This window comes from Artemia franciscana, chromosome 1 (genome assembly GCF_032884065.1).
Source record: "Artemia franciscana chromosome 1, ASM3288406v1, whole genome shotgun sequence".
NCBI lineage: Eukaryota > Metazoa > Arthropoda > Branchiopoda > Anostraca > Artemiidae > Artemia > Artemia franciscana.
The window spans coordinates 34,807,390-34,831,338 of NC_088863.1; the positions used below are offsets into that span (position 1 = coordinate 34,807,390).

General features: G+C 35.3%; 1 protein-coding gene across 1 annotated transcript in view; it reads left to right on the plus strand.

Moving 5' to 3' along the window:
• LOC136029162 (caskin-2-like) overlaps positions 1-23,723 on the plus strand; it is a 131,239-nt gene extending 107,516 nt beyond the window's left edge. Inside the window, exons 15-17 of the mRNA XM_065707307.1 lie at positions 4,744-5,015; positions 6,066-6,250; positions 23,345-23,723. Of these exons, the coding sequence (XP_065563379.1) occupies positions 4,744-5,015; positions 6,066-6,250; positions 23,345-23,480 (593 nt within the window). The 3' untranslated portion in view covers positions 23,481-23,723. The remainder of the gene's footprint in view (positions 1-4,743; positions 5,016-6,065; positions 6,251-23,344) is intronic.
• Positions 23,724-23,949: the final 226 nt, after the last annotated feature.

Below are 23,949 nucleotides of genomic sequence, written 5' to 3' on the forward strand. Positions count from 1 at the left end.
CTAAAAAAGAAAAAAAAACTAAAAACTAATAAAAAAACTAAAAAATCTAAAAATCTAAATAAGCTAAAAAAGAAAAAAAAAGGAAAAAAATAAAGGAGAAAAACAAAACTAAAAAACGAATGTATATACAGACCGGGACACCGGGATACAAATGACGACCGGGACACAGGAATATAAATGACGACCGGGACACAGGGACACAACTACAACGGGGACACCGGGGGAAACAGGGGATGTAAATGACGACCGGGACACCGGGACAGGGAATGGTCGATTAGCAATCACCATCAACAAAGCTCAAGGGCAATCATTAGAATCATGAGGTATAGATCTGAATACAGATTGTTTTCCCATGGACCATTATATGTTGCATGTTCAAGAGTCGGTAAACCTGACAATCTATTTATATGCAAAGACAATGGGACAGCAAAGAATGTTGTATATTCGCAAGTTTTACGTAGTTAAAACCATATATATATATCTATCTATATTCACAGGTGGGACATAGGGACACAACTACAATGGCGCGTAACTATTATGGCGCGTAACGACTTACGCGCGCGGGGGGGCTTGGGGGGGGCGCGAAGCGCCCCCACCAACTAGGTGTTGGGGTGGCGCGAAGCGCCACCCCAACAGCTAGTATATATATATATATATATATATATATATAATATATATATATATATATATATATATATATATATATATATATATATATATATATATATATATATATATATATATATATATATATATATATATATATTATATATATATATATATATATATATATATATATATATATATATATATATATATATATATATATATATATATATATATATATATATATATATATATATATATATATATATATATATATATATATATATATATATATATATATATATATATATATATATATATATATATATATATATATATATATATATATATATATATATATATATATATATATATATATATATATATATATATATATATATATATATATATATATATATATATATATATATATATATTGTGCAACTGGACAAATCAGTTGCACAAGACCACCCTTTCCAGAAGCAAAAGTAGGCTGTTTGAGAATATTCCTTGTGAAGATTCATTCTCCATTTATATTATATATATATATATATATATATATATATATATATATATATATATATATATATATGTATATATATGTATATATATGTATATATATATATATATATATATGTATATATATGTATATATATATATATATATATATATATATATATATATATATATATATATATATATATATATATATATATATATATATATATATATATATATATATAATATAAATGGAGAATGAATCTTCACAAGGAATATTCTCAAACAGCCTACTTTTGCTTCTGGAAAGGGTGGTCTTGTGCAACTGATTTGTCCAGCCAATTGAATAATTACTAGCAATTTCACATTTCAGTTAAATTTTAATAGATCTTCTTCAACAAAAGTTATTATATGACAGTTGTAGTCAGTTGTGCGAGAGGAAAACAGTTAAACTTAAGAAAAGCTGTCTCAAAATATATGTTGGTCTAAGGAGGTAGGAATACCGTGTTTTGACAAATTCCTGTTTATATAGTAGAAGTTAATTATTATGCCACGAAGCCATATTAACGTGCTAATACATTCTGACCTGTGTAAATAGATGAAGCATACATTATGACTCATGACAAGCATGACAAAAAAAAAAGTGAAATATAAAATGAAGCCACATTATAACATTAACAAATATTGAATTAATATTTAAAGCTCATGCAAATGAAGATATAAAGTTCTTCCCCAGAAACGGCCGAAATTATTTATCCATCATAGGTCAGGTAATCTTTGTTTAGGCCTCAGACCCCTCTCTTTCTCTTCTCCCCATCTATTTCCAGGAGACATCTGAAACAACCCCCGGGACTCTTAACAGGACTCTTAACCAAGAAATGTGACACCGGTTGAGAAGTTTCGCTTTTTATCCAATTCAGTGCAAACTAATTTTTTAAATTAGTTTGGGATATGATAACTGTGTCTTTTTCGGCAGCCTTTCAACACCTCCAAATATCTAATCTACCATTTGTCAAATCAGTATCTAGTTCTTAGATCTTACCGTATTAACACTTCCAGAATATGGTGGCTAATTTTTCCATTGTGGCTTGCATTTTCAAACTCTAGCTGGGTCTAAACTCCAGACTCTGAAGTCTATGCACTCCAGCCTTTCATGACCATCAAGCTTTTAGTTACTTAGATGTCCCTCTTTTTTTCGCTACCATGTTTTCTTATGCGCATTCTCATTTCGAGTTGTAGTCTAAAATGGTCTTTTGGTATTTCCGACAGATTTCGCAGGGGGTGGGGGAGTTGGGCTTTTGCTGTTTTCTCTACATGCTGACAATTTTCCTATAATCCATGTGTCCTATATAATACCCCCTTTTTCGTTCTTAATCCCTGCCCTTGAGCCCAGAAGAGTCAGCTCAAATCGGTTGAAAGGCTACAAAGGAGGTAGATAAAACTCTTACAACTTCCAGCAATCTATTTTTCTTGCAATCCAAAAAGTTTTCAGTGTAGGACAAGTTAGCCTTTAACCTAAAGAGGGGGTGGGTACCTTTCTCCTAGAGCTATGAGCCTTGTGACAATCCGGGGTCATATTGTTTAAGACTCCAGCCATTTTGATTAAATTTTATCTCGAAAATCATATCTGATACTATATGAGCGCTTAAGGACGTGAAAAGTTGGTTGGTTGCCCTCTTATTTGTTTTAGGGTAAATGATGTAGGGTAAATTGTTTGTTTTAGGGTGAATGTAATTGTATGCGACAAATTTGTTTTTCGTTTATTTTTGTTTGCTTGTAATAGTTTATATACTTTTGGACCTGAAGATGGTTTTACCCAATTGGACGCTTAATTTTCGCTTGAAGACACAAAATAGTTGAAATGGCTGTTATTGAGGCATAATCTTTTCAAGGAGGCACACTCGTGCCTCTTTAAAGAGGCGAACCACGACAATGTTAAGCGATCTTCGGTTCCAGTGGTCGCAGAGGGATGGGGAGGGATGCATTTCGTAGCCCGAGCTCCAACTAAGAAACCTGCCAAATTTCATCCCCCTCCGACTTTTCCTTCATGGGGAAAATCTGGCCGAAAGTTTCGACCCCCCAACCCCACCCCCCCACCCCCTTTAACGTTGTCCGATCGGGCTGAAATTCACAAGTTAAGGTCCCCTAGGGCCCAGGAGCTTATCTGTGAAATTTCAGCTCGATCCGATAACTCCTTCCCTGTTTTCCAGAAACCACGCATAGCCACTTAATGTTCGTGTTCTCCTTTTGTTTTGTTTTTTCGCCACGCCTACAGGCCACAGCCGACATCGGATCTGGATGTACGAAGACTCATTCCGAGTAATTTTCCTGGAAAGTTTCGTCGGAAAATCTTAACCCCCCGATTTTCTAGCTTAGAAAAACCCATTTCCCCATAAGAGCCCATGTTAATTTTTGAAATTCTTAAGTTATTTAAAAGTTATATTTATACACATGCAGGTATTTCGACTTCAAACATGCCCGGTTAGCTCAGTCGGTAGAGCGTGGGACTTTTAATCCTAAGGTCAAGGGTTCAAGTCCCTTATCGGGCGGTTTTTTTTTTCACAAAATATGAAAAAAACTTCGTTTTCTTAAAGAGTTAAAGAGGCTGCGTCCCAAAGTCGAACCTTAAAACGTACAGGAATTAGGAGAGGCAGTCTTAATTCCTGGAGGAGTACAGGAATTATTAAATTACATCCACCATGGATTGTAGAAAAACGTACAGAAATAATATGAAAAAAACTTCGTTTTCTTAAAGAGTTAAAGAGGCTGCGTCCCAAAGTCGAACCTTAAAACGTACAGGAATTAGGAGAGGCAGTTGGGGGGCTGCCGCCCCCAAAACCCCCCGCTTTTAAAGACTCTTTTGTACAGGTTTTTTGTTTTGTTAATTAAAAGAGGGCCTTTCCGAAGCCAATAGCGGGGGGCTAGGGGGGCGGAAGCCCCCCACAACAAAAAAACTGTACAAAAGAGTCTTTAAAAGCGGGGGGTTTGGGGGGCGGCAGCCCCCCAACTTTTCTTATACTAAGAATTTTTATAAATATTATAAGAATTATAATATTTATTATACTAAGAATTATACTAAGAATTTTTATCTTATTATAAGAATTTTTTTCTTATACTGATTAAATGTTGTTAATGCTAAGGACACACATGAAATGGAGCATATATTTTCCCAACACAGCTAACAGGAATATAGGGTATTTTCAGACCCAACTCGAGTTGTGCTTTTCATTCGTTTATGTAGTAAGAATTATGACTCGCTCAAAACTTTAGTTCTATGCAGTGGCATAAATTTGTAAACTTTCTGGGGGGGGGGGATTAAGCAAATTTTCCCAAATCAAGTGAAAATGACAATGAAAAATGATCCATGTATTACTATAAAGGCAAATAAATACTAAAGAAAACTGACCTGTTTTTCTGGATACTTATGCAACCTTATATTAGTTTTGGCAAGATTTTTTGGAGAAACTAAATTTCAGTGGGGTTCAAACTGAAGTCGAGGGGGGTGACAAACTTGGGTCTAAAGGGGCAGTTGCAGCCCCATCTGCCCCATAACAAATTCCGTCACGGGTTTAATGAGAATGGCATACCTTAGACTTGACATAGATGACGCCCTTTAAAATTTGTCTTTTTTACTGATAGTTTCATTTAATGTGTCTATAAAGCTGTATAACCCCCTTTTACATTCTTATGTATGTTATAATTTTAGGCTGGAAAGTATTCTCCAAAGAAGTGGTGCTGGTCATTGGCCAAAGATAACGAGTCCACCAGGAACCGGTGGGAAAAATATCTATGGTCCTTCACATCTCATGAGATCCAAATCACGTGATCATAGTCCGGCACCAGATCACGGTGAAGATGTTAATACTGGTGAATTTAGACAAAGACGTAATGGCTCTAATGATAGTTTTAAGGTAATTGAATAAAAAATGCCCAGAGATTCTTGATCATTTATGGATCTTTGGGAAAAAGGGCCTCGTACTTACCTCCTGTCCACGTTCCTTGTGTATATAGCCATTGTTTTTGGAAAAGGGGATAATAAAGGATTTGTATTGGGGTGAGGTGTTAAAGGAGGGTATTTTTTGGCCATAATTTTGTCTGTTTTCCTGGAGAGATTGTTCAAAGTTCTCTCTAACCCTTCACACCTCTCACCACAGGGGCACCAATTAAGAGAAGGGCAAAGGTCAGTTACCCTCCCAGATTTTGAAAAAAATTACCTCTTTTTGTTTACCTTAAAAATCTAAAAAATCCTTCCCCTTTCCTCTACATTTTTGTGATTGTTTGTCATTGCGGTCCCCTATTTGCAGGTGCGTTCAGAAATAATAAATTTCTCTGTATTGAGACCATTGTAGTCATAAGTCTCTAATCTAAAGATTATTGAAGGTAACCAATAATCTTGGTTACCTTCAACATAGAAATCAATTTCTATAATATCCAAAAATGACATAATTATTATTCCATGTGATTTTAAACAGCCAATACCTTGAAGTCCAATATTAAGCTGATCAGGATATTTCATAATAAATATCAGTAAGGATGTCAAAGACATTTCTCTTGGAAGAGGATCTGTAAAACGCCTTCCAGAGAGGGGGCACAAGTTAAAAACATAAACGCATTTTTTGGCCTGAAAACTTAAGTTTTCCCATAAAACATTGGTACTTTTCGCGTATTTTCATCTTTCAAAGAAAATAAGAGATAAAAGAAAAATGTTTTTATTTATTTTACTTTTTGTGAAAATAAATCGCCAATTTAAAAAAAAATCTCAATTTTTCATTAAGTTTAGTTAATGACAGATTCATTGTTTAAAGTTTTTTTTTTTTTACTACAATTTCAGTTTTTATAAGAATAACTAGCTGCCACCGTGTATTTTTGATGTGATATTTCTCGTTCATTGGATTTTAGATAGGAGGTTTCTTTTGTTAGGCGTTTCCTTTTCCATTTCTTATGTGTTTTTTTCTTCTTAGTCATCATCAAGTACAGAATCTGAATCAATGCCATTTGCAAATGACAACGCTGGTACAATAAAACAGCGTTCATCCCGACAGCATCCTACTTTGTCTGGTATAACCTATGTCACCCAATCTCCAGCCACTCCTAGGCGTGGTTTACCGCCTCTTAGAGGGACATCTGTCCCAGGGACACCAGAGAAGTAAGTCTATTCTATATAAGAAAACTTTCTTAAGATTTTAAGTGCAGATTTTCCTCGTTCAAAGCTGTTTTATCGAGGAAAGTGGAAGTAATAATTCTTGATTAGAAGTTTTTCGATTTGTGGTGATAATGAGAATTTAGAGCTTTTTATGTACAGCTGTAAGGAGTTGAATGATTTGGAGGATGATATTTTGGGACTGGGTGAAGGGGAGGGAATGGATGGTGGAAATATGGGAGAGCAATTACCAAGTAGATATTAGGAAAGCAGGAAGGATGTCCATTTGCTTACTCACGATGGAGTTGTTTGGAGAGTGAAGAATTGACACAATAAAGGAAGTTGAGTGTGAAAAGACAAGTGTATGAACTTTTACCAAGTTTCTTTTTTATTATTATTCATTTTGTGATTAGTGGTCTCTTTGGCTCTAATGTTGGAATCTGTCATGTCATTATCATCTGAACATCATATATGAAGTCATGTCCAGAAATAAGGCGATGCATATGTTTAATCGGATCCACTTAAGGCTTGGATTGCTGAAAAGTGCAACTTATTTTTTGGCAATGACCCTGATCTCTTTGTATCCGTTTTATGTTTGAGATTAGTGGGAAATTTGAATTTAAAAGATTTGAGTATTTGCATAAAGATTTTTTTTCTTAAAAAGAACCTACATTTTCTCATAAAAAAAAACTCAATGAGAAACTTGCTTCATTAGCAAAAAAACCTTCAGGATTTCTATTCCTAAAATTACCGCAGGGAAATCAATCACTTACGTAGTATTTTTTCAGTGTGGGGGTAGGGGAAGGAAAATCATAAAAAATATTTTTGATAATTCGAAAAAAGTGCCCAGAAATCCAGGAAAATTTACACCCTCCCGCCTCCCCCTAGTGAAATAATTCAAAATTTGATCTTACAAAAAAAAACTGATTTGCAAGAAGACTTTAAAATGCCAAGTTTAGATTCCGTATTATGTGTCCTAAATATATAATGTCCCATAATAGGTGTCCTAAATATTGATACTAATTAAAATGCAATATAAGAATTTTTCATAGCTGTTTAAAAATGAGACCTCGTTTCAAAATCCATGCACCTCGAGATTTTTTTTTTCTTTTTTTTTACCATCCAGCTGTAAACATATTTGAATCTTAGAAACTAAGGGTCGCCTAATTTCAGAAATCGTGTACATAAGTTTTGCATGTCAAGCATTTCGGGGACTGGGTCAAGCGTAACGGGGCTGTGCTAGAAGTGGCGGTACTGTGTGACATTATGGGAAGTCGGTTAATTCGGAAAAATAGAAAAAATGAAGTATTTTTAACTTACGAACGGGTGATGGGATCTTAATGAAATTTTATGTTTGGAAGGATATCGTGTCTCAGAGCTCTTATTTTAAATCCCGACCGGAAACGGTGAAGGGGAAGTTGGGGGGCGGAGCCTAAAATCTTGGAAAACGCTTAGAATGGAGGGATCGGGATGAAACTTGGTGGGAAAAATAAGCACAAGTCCTAGATACGGAATTGACATAAGCGGAACGGATCTGCTCTCTTTGGAGGAGTTGGGGGGGGGGGGGGGGGTAATTCTAAAAAATTAGAAAAAACGAGGTACTTTTGACTTACGAAAGAGTGATCGTATCTGAATGAAATTTCACATTTAGAAGGACCTCGAAACTCAGATCTCTTATTTTAAATCCCGACCGGATCCAGTGTCATTAGGGGGGGGGGGGATCTTGGAAAATGCTTAAAGCGGAGATATCAGGATGAAACTTGGTGGAAAGAATAAGCACAAGTTCAAGATAGGTGACTGACATAACCGGACCGGATCCGCTCTCTTTGGTGGAGTTGGGGGGGGGGGAGTAATTCGGAAAATTAGAAAAAAATGAGGTATTTGTAACTTACGAACGGGTGATCAGATTTTAATGAAATTTGATATCTAGAAGGATCTTGTGCTTTAGAACATTCATTTGAAATCTCGATCAGATCCGGTTATATTGAAGGGAGTTGGAGGGGGAAATCGAAATTCTTGGAAAACGTGAAAATCGAGGTATCTTACGAATAAGTGATCGGATCTTAATGAAACTTGATGTATAGAAGAATCTTGTGTCTCAGATGCCCCATTTTCAATTCGAATCGGATCTGGGGACAAAGAGGGCTGGAGGGGGGAGACAGAAATCTTGGAAACCCCTTAGAGTGGAGAGATCGGGATGAAACTTGATGGGAAGAATAAGCACAAGTTATAGATACGAGATTGACATAATTGGTACGGATCCGTTCTCTTTGAGGGAGCTGGGGATTGTTAATTTGGAAAAATCAGAAAAAATTGAGGTATTTTTGACTTAAGAAAGGGTGACCGGATCTTAATGAAATTTGATATTTAGAAGAAACTCTGTCTCAGAGCTCTTATTTCAAATCCCGACCAGATCTTTTGACATTGGGGGGAGTTGGAGAGGGAAACCAGAAATCTTGGAAAACGCTTATAAATGTCGTAGATACGTGATTGATGTAACTGGACTGGATCCGCTCTCTTTGGGGGAGTTAGGTGGTGGGGTTCAGTGCTTTGGCGAGTTTGGTGCTTCTGGACGTGCTAGGACGATGAAAATTGATAGGCGTGTCAGGGAGCTGTACAAATTGACTTAATAAAGTCGTTTTCCCCGATTCGACCATCTGGGGGGCTGAAGGGAGAGGAAAAATTAGAAAAATTGAGGTATTTTTAACTTACGAGTGGGTTATCGGATCTTAATGAATTTTGATATTTAGAAGGACTTCGAGACTCAGAGCTCTTATTTTAAATCCCGACCGGCATTAAGCCTCTGATTTTCCTTTTAAAGCAATCTATTGATTCTTAGAATTTTGCTAGAGCTCATATCATATGAGCTATTGGCTCTTGGCTTTGTCGACCTCGTCACAAGTGCCATATGAGCTCTTAGCTCTTGTTTGAAGACAGTTGAGGAATGTACAGTTTGTATCAGTACTTACTATTTTCAATGCGTTATTCCTCTCTCAAATGTTTAGGTAAGGGTATCACAATTATATTGAATGTTACTTGTTATTGTTTTCAAATTCTTCATGTAAACGAATCATACAACACATAATAAATAACCCACCCAAGAAGCAGAGATGGTCCATGATGTAAAAAAAAAAATGTTAATTGACATAACTTTAAAAATAGGAAACTCAAAAGGGAGAGATGATTCTTTGCCGCAGTTCAGACGCGAAACCTAATCATAAAAACAAAAACTAATTAACCTCCAAGAAATTCAATACATCCAAAACAGAATTTGGTCATAGTATTTCTTTAGTCTTTTTCTTAAGATGGACCAAATTACTAAAATTTTACTAGAATAGGATTTAAATAAGCCTCAGAAAAAGATCCAAGAATTAATTTTCGTACGGGCATCTGTGCACCGCATTTCAGATGCATTCTTCCATGTGGTTTTCTTTACCTTTTAGCTAATTGTCTGTTATTTGAGTACATGCAAAATCCAAATTACGATATCCTTGCTCCATATATGGTCCAAAAGTTGGCATGTTCTTTTTTTTTACTTTTCTTTGCATAACCCTACAATTGCGAATAACTTTCCATATAAGCATAAGTTGTTTTTTTAACTTGAGAATCAAATTATATTATTCTAATCATAGAGCAAAGCTAAACTTTGGGATTTGATAATTTTTACTTTGTGTATTTTTAGCATGTGCTTTAAGTAATTATTAAGATTATGCGGGGCTATTTTATTATATATAAATTCAGCTTACTAAGGTATTTAAGCATGACTGTTCTTTCTATTGACAAGGTTTATTATTACAATTCAATTATTCAATATTTCGTAATAATTAAAACTTACATAGGACCTTAACAATACAATTTTGCTTGGAAATTCCATATTAGTAAGTACAGTCAATAATGAATAAAACAATTTTTTTTATTGAATTAGTAAAAGATAAGACGCAATAAAATTCGTTGAATACACAGAGCATGAAGCTGTAATTGAAAAATGAAGCTATAATTGTCCAGGAGCTATTCGTCTGATCACACAATGTTTTTTTTTTTTTTTTTTTTTAATTTGGGGATCAATTAGTGACAAAATGGGAAAAAAAGAACAACTGAAGAACTAGAATTTCAAATTTGTGATAACTTCATGTGGCAATAGAAAAATTGGAACAAATCTAGATAATAATTATGAAACTGTAAATAGTTTCCGAAGTCATGAAACGTCTCCTACTATTAGTATTGCTCTTCTTTTTCCCCATCTCCATTCCCAGTTTAAGATAAAAGACGGTAAATTTGATGTACAAGCTACGGTTTATCGATTTAATTAAGCTAATCTTTCTTCATAAACTAAATAGTGAGATCTGAGAATTCTCGGATCTTACTCTTCAGTTTTATTCAGTATTATTCAGTTTATAATTCTACACGATCGGTATTGGCTGAAATTCTGATAAAATGGAGCGCTTTAAGATTTCCAAAACCCAGAAATATTTTGGGAAATCTTTCTAATGGAGGGTAAAAAAATGTTTGCTCCAAAGCTCAAGTGTTTCAAATTTAGTCAAAAATGTTTCAACCCTCCTATAAATGGGCATAATTTTAAAAATATCAAGTGGTTTTCTGACAGCAAAAAATAAGCACTTTTTGCTGCAGTATCACTTCTTACGCATTTTTACATATTCTGAATTCAAAAGATTCTTAGACAAAAGCTTGGTCAGTAAAGAAGTCCCTGAGTGGAGTTCCTTCCCCCTCTGTGTGTGCATTTACATTCATAATTGCCCTCCTTTACAGTAACTTTTAGCACTAAGCAAATACTGTATTAGCCAAAATGTTGTTCTAGTTTTTTTTTTCATTTTTATTATCTTATGTGTTGTGATGAATAGAAATAAATGTTCGAATTGAAACCTGGGACACGTACCGAACTGGAGCGGCCCTAAAACTCCTCTGCCCAGGTCCTCCTTACGTGCCTTGACAAAATAGTGCTGTGATCGGAAGCACTTTTGTATGGTTAACCGTTCCCGTGAGTGACAAAATATCCAACAAATTAAATGTCCAAACCTTGGTTTTGTCAAGTTATACTTATAACAAGATTCATCGTGCCACGCCACTGAAGACCTAGGACCCGGTACGACTTGAACCATTTACCTAGGTTTTAGCCATAAACTGTGTCTGTTGAACATTATTATAAAGGAATCAAAATAATAACATTTAGGGATTATACCCTTGGGGAAAACCATTCCAAATGGACATGCAGGGTCTCACAAAGCTGTTCTTCAAGTTCTCATTCTAGGTATCTCTTACAGTAATTTGACCGTACCGTGTTTTCACTGTGTTTCCCGTACTGGTTGGCAAACGTCGGTGCTTATATGAGTAAATCGTTGAAGGGAGAATAGTGGATTTGTACTTGCTGAAAATAGCCGTTGATGCAACGTCATATTCTTCTAGTGAACTATTGATAGGTGCTTGATTAGGGCTACGACTTGCCCTTGAGGCTCTATTTCAGATAGTCTGGATCGGTGCAGGGAAGGTTTTAGGAGTCCCTGTGAAAATCAAGCATCCATATTTGGCATAAGGCCTAACGCATGACTTGTACAACAGTATAATCGAGCTGGGTGGTAACAAGCTCCTAGAACGAGGAATCACAACCAGCTTTCTCGCCCAAGAGGATATAACTTGATCAAGATATTTTTCCCAAGAGGGGTCAGAGGAGAAATTAACTCCAAAAATGATGTTTGTTAACTTTCTTGATAGCTTCACCCATGAAGGTAAAGTTATGGTGTTGGTCAGGGTAAGAATTGTAATTGGACCATTGAGGCGTCAGAAATGTCCCTGAACAGCTGTATGACGTATGTTAGGGGAGTAATGGGATTGTTTCCTAAGTCGTTAATATACACCAGAGAAAAATGTGAGTCCCATAATACTGCCCAGAGGAATCCCACCCTTTACTTGCCTTTACTTTACCAGTTTTTACAAGATTTTATAAGGAGCAGAACCGAAGTTATGTTTTTTCTTGGGGGGGGGGGGGGGGGGGTAGATAAAGACTTTGCTGCCCCTCTGTCGCACCATCAATACTCTAAATATTACAATTTTTACCCCAAAGTATTACAATTTATGCTTGTTTTGTCCCACCGGGCATGCCGCCTGGGGCGCTTGTCCCTCTAGTCTCTCCCCACTCTAAACCCGGCCATGACACAGAAAGAGGAAATTCCCAAGAACCTTAGGTAGACGACTACGAATTCAACAAACTTGGGGTTTTTCAACTTGCCCTTATGCCACACTCTATCAAAATCTTTTGCGATTTTACTTCATAAAATGCGTTTTTCCATTGCAGTTGGTTTCTCCCATCCCTAAAAAGTCCTTGATCCAATTATAGTAGCAAACTCTGACACTACGGCCTTCTAAAACCATGACTTTATATTTAAAAAATAACAGTGTATGTTATGTTTTGGATATGGACCAGTGGAAATGCAAAAAGGGACCATCTTAGTATAGGCTTTTTGGTTTTTACCTATGTTGACCGTGTACTATAGACTTTTTAGAAAAAAATCAATTAGTTTGTTGTGAAAACAATTTTGGGACACATATGCAACAGTTGACATATGTAAGCCTGAACATGGTGTAACCTGCCTTTTCTTAGGAACAAATATTTACAGGAACTGTAACTTTTTTTCTTAGAAAATGAGTTACTTTTAGAAATTTTCCTCTTTGAATGATAATGCGGTTGAAAATGAAAGATTTAATTAAAGATTTAATTTAAGAATCGGAAGAAAATAAGATAGAATAGAATTTCAGTTAAATGTAAAGTGATTTTGATATTTTACTGGGAAAGACTAACAGTAAAATAAAATGCCTCTCAGCAGAGGAGTCTCTAACCAGAATATTTATGGAAGGGGGCAATGAATTTTACCAAGTAGCTGAGCCTTTTTAACCGTCTGAGACTGCTCTTCTTTTACTTTTTTTTTTTTTTTTTTTTTTTTTTTTTTTTTTTTTTTTTTTTTTTTTTTTTTTTTTACATCAGCTTGTGAACCTTAATAAGAAAAATTACTAGTAAAATAGTTTTGCTTCATGCCACTATTTTACCGACTCAAATCTTTTTTCTGACTGGCTGAAAACATTGGGGTTCTCCTTCCCCTCCCCCACACGGGGAAGGGGAAACTTTAACTATGTTTCCGAAAGTAACTTTCATTATATAGAATTTGCAGCTATATATAGACGGAAAGAGCCTTCAGTGAACCTTTAAGGTAGGCTTATTGCTACCTTCTATCCAGGAGCAAGAATACACTATTGTCTCACTTTATGATATTGTGGTTGGGATTCCTTCCGAATAACTTTGTTTGGTGTCATCGTCACAATAATAGAGTTGAACGTTTGCTCAGTTTTCTTTCTCTCTTTTAGTTTCTGTTCATCTATGATCTGCCAGAGTCCATGGGTATGAGCTGTAGAATAGGTAGGGAAGCAACAGAATAAACTAATCATTTTTTATTCTTTTTTCTTTTTTGGTTGCATGTTAACAAGTAAAAGCTTGGGGATATTGTTAGAGAACTGACACTAAGTTTTTAGCCTTAATAAATAATATTTGCTTCGATGCTCTATTCTGTTGCTTTCTTTCCTCGTGTAAATTATACATGAGTAAAGATTTTGATTGCATTGATGCTTCGGAAAAAATAACATAGTGGGAAATGGTGATTGATAAATTATGAAGTATAGGATATATTAGAAAGTACTAGTGAGTCTCTCTCTTTTTTCTCTCTCTCTTTCTGTAGATGCCTTTGTATCCGAAACTTACTATTGGACCGAATCTAAATGCAAGGAGTTTTCAAAGCTGTTTTATCAAATATTAAATTTTTATTTCCCTTTCCAATATCAAATTTCTTTATTTGGGTTTGTGCCTCAGAATTTCCTTGTGAAAGGTATCAAATGGTATTTTAAAAACTTTTAAAAGGTAAATTCCTCCTCACAATCAGGTATTCTTAAAAAGAGAATTATTTTACGACTGAACCCTTGCAAACAATTCCTGGGGATAGCTCCCCACTGTCCATCCTAGTCAGCATGTTAGCTGGGTTTGCGGAGCCTGTTAAGTTGTTAGTACTGTTAATTCTTCTCTCCTAATACTTCAAAGTATTAACAATTCTCATTTTTTTTTTATATTTGGTTCTATTTCAGGTTTTAGAAACGCAAATTAAATTTCGGTGAGTTTAGTGTTGTAAATTTGTATGTAGCTTAGTCACTGCTCCAAGCGCTTTTTATAGCCAGTCGCAAATTTCTATAAGCTAAAATACTTAGGTTAAGTATACTGAATTAAGGCGTTACTATAAACAATATATGGCAAATTAGTTACTAATTTTGTTGCACGTTCTAGTTGAACCAAATATACCCATGATGGTTTTCCTTGATTGGTTACCATTTTAACGTAACCTGACAAAGTTTGCCGAAAAAAAAAATGCAAATGAAAACGTGGCTTTAATCTAGTTTTTGCATAAAGTCAAAGATATTACGAGAAGATTTCTTCGGGTTCAAATCGTCATTACACCCCTCCAAATTGAAACTATAGAAACGTACTCATTGTTTCCTGCTGGTTTAAAGGCTCCCAAGTGATATGGCTACTAAACTGTGACATTTTTAGTATCATTGACTAAGCCGTTTCCTGTTGACTTACTGTAATGAGCCTATTTATATTACATGAGCAACCTGAATCCTTTATGATCTAATCGTAAACCCAGGCTAATCATAAATCCATATATTACGCGGGCTAATGACGAAATAATATAGTCATCAAAAACAAAAAATTTTTCATACGTGACTGAAAACGCAGTCTTTTTTTGTGTGAAAACATGCGTGATGCGTGAGTTTGTTCCTTCGAGAAACGAATTTGGTTGTAAACCAAAGTTTAGGAATTTATATTTTAATTTCAGTTTTAAGTATCGAGTACTTATATAATTTTTATTATAGTATCGAGTACTAAGCACAGAAACAAAAATGTTTTTTGGGAGTAATTGAAATTTAAGTACATAACCTATCCCTAAATACAACTTGAATTAATTTTCTAAGCACTTTTTAAAGCTGATAAGCAGGTAAAGTTTGAATCTTTTTTTTTATCAAGACAACCATATAATAAGCGATTCTTAGAAAACCTAACCCTCGTGTGTTAGGAGATATGACCAACAGTCATATCTTCAAAACTGAATTATGAATAAGAGACTACAAAATAAAGTTTCTTCTTTATGATTAAGCATTGGACGTTTGATTTGGACATTGCAAAGCACTCAGACGTAAGATTTTGAACCGTCTAAGAAAAAAAAGAACCTCCTTCTGAGAAATACCTTTCAACAGGAACTGAAGAGGGAAACTACAATTGTATTTTCTGAAAACCTGACAGACGTTAGGGTAACCAATAAGAACAAGAAACTTCCGCCGCTTGTCGCCCAACAACTGCAGGCCTTATATCCTAAGACATTACGTTTCCTGTGGAGGTCGTCTGCAGCAAACCACTTTCGTCTTCTGAAAACTCATAGCTGATAGAATCCGTCGCCTGAAGAGAACTGGATTTGTCGTCATCAAAATCACCGAAACGCCGCCTTATGCCCTCCTTTCTATAAAATGTTCACAACTTGTTCCTTCCGACTGTCAGGAAATATTCTATACTGAAACTTAGCTAAGCTGCATGTTGAGAAACAGTCTTTGCAGGCTTAGGGAAAGTGGAAGATCTTCAAGAAAACTCTGTGGTAATGCGTTTATCGATGCTGCAATATAATTCATAGACTTCTTGAGCTTAGAGAGAGAGAGAGAGAGAGAGAGAGAGAGAGAGAGAGAGAGAGAGAGAGAGAGAGGTTTATTAAACAACTATCGTAGCTCTTGGCTAATTTGCAGTTGCAAAAACATTAAAAACAAAAATTATGCACTGTTAAACATAGACGTAAAAAAGGCACAAATGAATTATAATATCGGTTTGTCCGTACACGTATAGGAATCAGTTTGGACTTCTGTCTGGTTCTGCTGTCAGGTGGGCCGTCTGCGTGTAAGACCTCTCGATGCGTTGGGTCTAAAAGTAATGCTTTTCCAAACCTCATGAGGAGATCATATAATCTTTGTTCTAGGCACTGAATGTTTAGTGTAATGAGTGCTTCTTGGTAAGGAATATCTCTAGAACCCAGGATAATCCTAACTGCCCTTTTTTGCACTAACTCTAGGTTGTAACATCAGGTGAGCAGTTTGTAGTAGTGAAGCAGTTGTAGGGCTCCACACAGGGTAAGCATACTCCAAGACTGGTCGCACATAACAAAGATATGCACGGAGAGACTTTTGACATCGCAACCAAACCGACGCATTTTGTACAGTGTTTGAAGGGAAGCATTACCTTTCCTAATTACACTGTCAACATGTGCGGTGAAAGAACAGTCTCTGGGGAAAATAACACAAAGTATCTTCACTTCTGACACAACAGGAAATGGGACTTGAAGTGGGGGGGTAAAGTCTCTTTTTAGGGGACAAAGCGGAAGAATTATGACTTGGTAGCGTTAATGGTAAGATTATCAGTTTTTTTTCCGAAGACTCACAACTGAATGATTAGTTCTTCCACAGAAGCTCTCTCCTTTGGCTCTGAGCATATCTAACGCAATTGCAAAGGTTTCTATCAAGAGATACACACTCTAATATAAAATCGATCTTGTTCCATTTAAACTTAAGCTTTTAGAGCACGTCACAGGCTGCATTGAGCTTTCTCATTCTATGGAAATTCACTACTCGTCGCAATTCACCACAGTCAGAACCATCGCGTTGCTACTCGTCGAATTCTTTTCTCAGCAACTTCAGCCAAACAATCACTATTTTGCTATGGTTTATAAAATTCCACGTACCCAAGCGCCTACTTGAGAGCAGACACAACAATAACTTGTAAACAGCATCAGCTAGTGAAGCTTTGGAATCAACCGAAACAACTATTTTAGTGTTTGGTCGGCACACCAAAAGTGCGCTGACTAGTATAAGAGTGTATTAACATTGTTACATGATAAATCGATTTCATGATTTTCATTAGGCTGACCCAGCAAACTCTGTCTTTCATATAGCAACGTACATAGATCTGGGAACTGAATTTTATCTTTATCAATTTTTGGGCGGAGTTCTGAAATAAGTCTTTCGAAAGCTGTTAATTCATTGGTATAAAGTGTGTATATTTCTTCCAGGGTGTAGCTTGTTATCAGATCAGTTGCTTTTTCAGTAGTAAGATTGGTACTTTTTTGTTCGATGAAATCAGCTTTTCGTCGCTTATAAACAGGAACCACATCAGCTTGAATTTTTTTTTTTATGCACTTCTTTTGCGGCTGACTCCGCTTTTGATTCAGAACTACAGTTATTTCGAGATTGAGGTCTAGTCACAAGTTGCTTTTTCATCGTGTTTAATTCAGAGACTTCAAGCATAGACTAGGGAGAGCAGTCTAAAAATTAGACCAAATCCAGACATGTTTCAACTTGCTTCAGCGTAAGCAAAGAGTGATCTCCATAATACAATGATCAGATTTGGCCTTTCTTTTTGATTTTCTGGGAATTTATTTGATGACTTCCAACTGTCTTTAAACCAAAGGTGGTAAGCATTTATTTTGGAAAACATAACTCCTATGATACGATTAAAATATTAAAAGCTTTCTTCTATGTCTCGGGACGAATAACAGAACATGGGTCTGCTGAAACAAGTTAAATATGTCCAAACCAATTATCCTGGATCCAGGTCTTCAACGATATTACAGCAGAATTTCACATTTTCCACATCCACAACCGGTTGTAATTTCTATGACGTCTTTTGTTAACTTTTAAGGTAATAATGTACACATGGAAATATTCGTTAGCCATGTTATCGAGATTTCTAAGGATCTCTCTATTTTTTTATTCCCCGAGGAATCAATGTTTTACAACCTCAGTTTTTTAAGACACTTTCCCATAACAAGTATTCTTGATTCTTTGTATTGCTTTTCTGCCACAGCCACGAATAAAAATAAAGTCTTCAAAAATGTGAATTGTCCAACTGGTAGCAGCAGTAATAGAACATGAAGGTAATATAAAATCAATCATCTGCTAAAAGCAGCCGCCTGACTGCTTCTAAGCGGACGAACACTCCCAAAAAATATGTCAGCCTTCTTCCGAAGACAATAAAATGAGGAGAATAGTCTTCACCATGGCTGACAGTACATAGTAGGTTATTCCCATCATTTATCTTCGAAATCCTTAAATGACAAAACTCAGGAAGTGGCCCACAATTTTTTACAACTTTATGTTGAGTGGTTTCCACTTGTGCTACAAAGACAAGGATAATTATGAATCCTTTCCCACAGTTTTATTATACACTTTTTAGATCATAATCTACCATTATATTGGCTGGGGTCCATTTGTGTTGATGTTACCTATACTCTGAGTTTGAAATGTTCGGAATCAAAAACGTTGAGTTAACCAAAGTTTTTTGATATTTTGACTTACAGAAGAAACAAACATAATGCTCTGACTATATACACGAAGAGAGGAAGGTCTTAGGTATACCAGGTGTATATATATATATATATATATATATATATATATATATATATATATATATATATATATATATATATATATATATATATATATATATATATATATATATATATATATATATATATAATAGAAGTTGATCAGTTTCACAGTCACAAGACAGACTGGCATTGCACTAGTCTTTTTTCAAATGTTGCTTTTGTATATGATTACAAGCAAACCTTCAAGATCAGCAGAGAAATGCAGTCTTGTACTATCTTTATAGAGCAATTACCATGTATATCCCTAAAAACTGCTTATTTACACTGTTCACAAAACACTATGGTAGTTTCATGTTACTAGATGCTCCTTAGATGTTCATAAAAGTTGTTTTTTGCATTTATATGACTATTTTTTACTTTGCTAGGGCAGTTTTGCACGGAGCGTTTAGGAACGTATCTGTTGTCTCTAAACTTTTTAAGACACTCCTTATAGGACTAAATAAAAAAAAACAAGTTTTTTTTTTTTAACTGAAAGTAAGGAGCGACATTCAAACTTAAAACGAACAGAAATTAATTCGTATATGAAAGGGGCTGCTTCCTTATCAACGCCCCGCTCTTTACTCTAAAGTTTGACTCTTACTCTCAACTCTACTTTTTAAAACAGTAAAAAAAAAACTTTAGCCTAAAGAGCGGGGCTTTGATGAGGAAGCAGCCCCTTTCATGCAAGAATTAATTTCTGTTCGTTTTAAGTTTTAATGCCGCTCCTTACTTTCAGTTAAAAAAAACTTTTTTTTTTAATTTCTGAATGTTGAATCAATGCATGTTTTGATTCTGGCTCTCCGCAGATGAATAATTAAAACGAAATTAGCATATATTTTTTTTGGCTTTTTGACAAAAAAGGAGCGGGAGAGGAGGCCTAGTCGCCCTCCGATTTTTTGGCTACTTAAAAAGGCAACTAGAGCTTTAAATTTTTTACGAATGTTTTTATTAGTAAAAAAGATATACGTTACTTACCAATTAGCTTACGTAACGAACTTCTGTATTCTCTTGTTTTTATCACGTATATGAGGGGGTTCACCCCCTCGTCAGTACCTCGCTCTTTACACTAAAGATTAAATTTTGTCCCATTTCCTTAAGAGTGACCCCTGAATCACAAAAGCCGTAGAATAAACAGTTGAAATTACTAAAAATACTTCAGCGTAAAGAGCGAGGTACTAGGAGTAGGTGAGCCCCTCATATGCGGAATAATTTCTGTTCGTTTTAAGTTTTAATGCTGCTCCTTACTTCCAGCTGAAAAAACTTTTTTAATATTTGTTTTTTCATTGTTTTTTTTTTATAATGCTAGAAAATCCTGCGCTCCCTTCATGGAAATTTTCTTCCCCTATGACATTTTCCTCGATGGAAAGCTCCCCCAACATATGCCCCTCTTCTCACCCCCCCCAACCTCCCAACCTAAACATCCCCATGAAAACGTCTGTACACTTCCAATTAACCATTACTATATGTAAGCGCTGGTCAAAATTTGTAACTTGTAGCCCCTCCCACGGGGACTGTGGAGGAGTAAGTGGTCCCCAAAGACATAGTTATAAGTTTTTTGACTACGTTGAATAAAATGGTTATCTCAGAATTTTGATCTGGTAACTTTGGGAAATAATTAGCGTGAGAGGGGGCCTAGGTGCCCTATTTTTTGGTCACTTAAAAAGGACTCTAGAACTTTTTATTTCCGCTAGAATGAGCCCTCTCGCAAGATTCTAGGACCACTGGGTCGATACGATCACCCCTGGGGAAAAAAACAGACAAACAAACAAATAAACACCCACCCATGATCTGCCTTCTGGCAAAAGACATAGAACCTAGACATAGGACATAGACATAGATATAGTTAGACATTAAAACGAAATTTGCATATTAATTTTTTTGGCTAAATGGCTTTCTCATAGTTTTAATCGGAAGATTTTGAAAAAAAAGGAGAGAGGGAGGAGGCCTAGTTGCCCTCCAATTTTTCGATTACGTAAAAAGGCAACTAGAACTTTTAATTTTTTACGAACGTTTTCATTAGTAAAAATATACGTAACTTACAAATTAACTTACGTAAACGAACTTCTATATTCGTATGTATTTCTTGCGTATATGAGGGGGTTCACCCCTCGTCGATACCTTGCTCTTTGCACTAAAGCTTAAATTTTGTCCCAATTCCTTAAGAATGACCTCTGAATCACAAAGGCTGTTGAATAAATAGTTGAAATTACTGAAAATGCTTTAGCGTAAAGAGTGAGGTATTACGAGGAGGTAAACCCCTCACATGCATAATAATTTCTGTTCGTTTCGAGTTTTGATGCAGCTCCTTACTTTCAGTAGAAAAAACTTTTCACCATTATTTTTTCATTGTTTTTTCAAATAATGCTAGAAAATCCTGCGCCTCCTTCATTGAAGTTCTGTTCCCCCATGAGAAGTTCCTCCGTGGAAATATCCTACCACATAACTCCCCCCTCAACTTTCTCCCCTAAACCCAAAAAATCCCCCTGAAAACGTCTGTACACTTCCCAGGAACCATTACTATATGTAAACGCATGTCAAAGTTTGTAACTTGCAGCCCTTCCCACGGGGACTGTGGGGGAGTCAGATGTGCCTGATAAATAGGGAGTCAAATGTGACATAGTTATTAGGTTTTTCGACTATGGTGAATAAAATGGCTATCTCAGAATTTTGATCCGGTGACTTTGAGGAAAAATGAGCGTGGGAGGGAGCCTAGGGGTCCTCTAATTTTTCGGTCACTTAAAAGGGGCACTAGAACTTTTAATTTCCGTTAAAATGAGCCCTTTTGCAACATTCTAGGACCACTGAGTCGATATGATCACCCCTGGAAAAAGAAAAACAAAAAACAAATAAACATGAATCCGTGATTTGTCTTCTGGCAAAAAAATACGAAATTCCACATTTTTGTAGGTAGGAGCTTGAAACTTCTACAATATGGTTCTCTGATACACTGAATCTGATGGTGTAATTTTCGTTAAGATTTTATGACATTTAGGGGGTGTTTCCCCCTATTTTCGAAAAGAGGTAAATTTTCTCAGGCTCGTAACTTTTGATTGGTAAAACTAATCTTGATGAAACTTGTATATTTAAAATCAGCATTAAAATGCGATTCTTTTGACGTAACTATTGGTATCAAAATTACATTTTTTAGAGTTTCGGTTACTATTGAGCGGGGTCGCTCCTTACTACAGTTCGTTACCACGATCTGTTTGATAAGCAAATAACTGCCGAGATGCCAGTTATTTCAAAGTTAGATTTCCTGCCAGCCTAGGAGCTGCTGCACCTGTTTAATTTTTCTGTTGTTAGTTTCTTGACTTGATTTTCAGAAACCTTTTCTTACGTGTTAGACATTGCGTAATTTATAACATAATTTACTTGAGATTTTACTTGATGATTCTTAAGTCAAGTATTAAGTACTCCTGAAAAATGGAACTTGAGGAGAACTGGTAAGTAGTTCCCAACGTGTCATCACACTAAGACGTTATTTAGCGTCACATTCATGTTTAAATCTTTTAATATATTTGGCAAATAAATTGACAAATGTATTGGGCATTTGCGCGAATCTTTTCTCCCTATGCGGACAGGGTCATTTTAATAGTTACTACGTTCACCAATATAATATGATTTTATCAGAGCAGTAAAAATGCTATGATTTGAAACTAAGTGTTTTGAGTTGATAAGAACTTAATGGATAGATTTGAATTATAATTCAAAGTTCTGAACATGATTTTACCCCCAGTAATTCCCTTCAAAAATACCATTGTGCGTAAATAGATACATCTAGTACATAGTGCAGTTTAAGAGTTGTTAAGAGTCAAATTTGGTCTCGTAGGACATATTTCTTAGGGAATGCCCTTTTATCCTACTGTATGAGAGAAACGAAAAAGACAAGTTTATAAGAACAACTTCCTAATAAAATTAACGATTCGATTGTTGAACAATGAATTTCAAATGGTTTATATCGTGGGAACTCCTACTATTCGAAAAGGCAAATTGAGAATTTAGGCAAATGTTAATGAAAAACTCTTGATCAATTTTTTTTCTCTTTTTTTTAAGTATTTTGTAGATGAAGTAAAAGCCTGTTTACTCATTATGCCGTTACAAATTTGATCTGAATCAAATTTGTCTCTCAACTTAGTTCATCAAATACTTTTAATTGTATCTTGGCTAGTTTAATCCAATTTTCTGTCGTGTGCACCCATTTCTGTTGTATTGAAAGTATACTCAACACTGCAATTCTTATGATACTCTCCCCTTCTTCTACAATGAAAGGTCGTTTGGTTCTCTTCTTGTTTGGGTGAATTTCTTAATCGATTGTCTCCATAACAGAGAAGTATTTTAAAAACGATTTACCTTATTTTCCTGATATGCCTTTTCTGTTTTTGACGGTAAAATAGTATAATAAATAACAAGTTTTAATTTTTATTTCTGAAAATTTAGTTTTGAAGAGCTGTGTTTTCTTGTGTTGCAGTTCTTCAAATTAAATCTGTCAGAAATGTGGAAGATTTTCGTTCTGTTTGTTCTCAAAAGTTACTGCTATTTCCAAGTTAAAATTGAAAAAAAAATCTTTGATTTATCTGTCTTTTAATAGGTTTGATGTACCACGTGAGGATCTCGGTTCTACAGTTGATGTTCTTAGCGATATTGGTTCAATGTTAGCTGGCCTCACAAATGAGCTAGATGCTATGTTAGAACATGAAATCCAGCATTCTGCAGGGAAACGATAGCCAGTCGACATTTCTACCAAGGATGCTAGTCCTCTTTTGTTCCACTTCTCTTTGTTTATTTTTTTGTCTTTGTGTTCAATTTTTTCTTTGTAGTATCCCAAAAGTCACTTTGCAGAGGAAAGGAAAACAGTATATCTTAGCATTTCCGTTAAGAATACCGAACCAGGATTGTTACCACATTTGTCAAAATATTTTTCTTCTCAAAAGCTGCCTAAAGACTTAAGATAACGTTTCTTTTTCTCAAAAGCTGCCTAAAGACTTAAGATAACGTTTCTTTTTCTTAAAAGTTCAATTTACTCTTTGTGTATCTATAGATCTAATTTTAAATATAAAAAGTCTACTTTAATCCATACGTAATAAAAAAATGAATATAAGCTTTCCTAAAACTTAAATTAGAGATCATAAAATGTAATTTTAACAGGAATTATATCCTGGCGGTAACCCCTAGCCCGAATCCGAGTTAAATTTT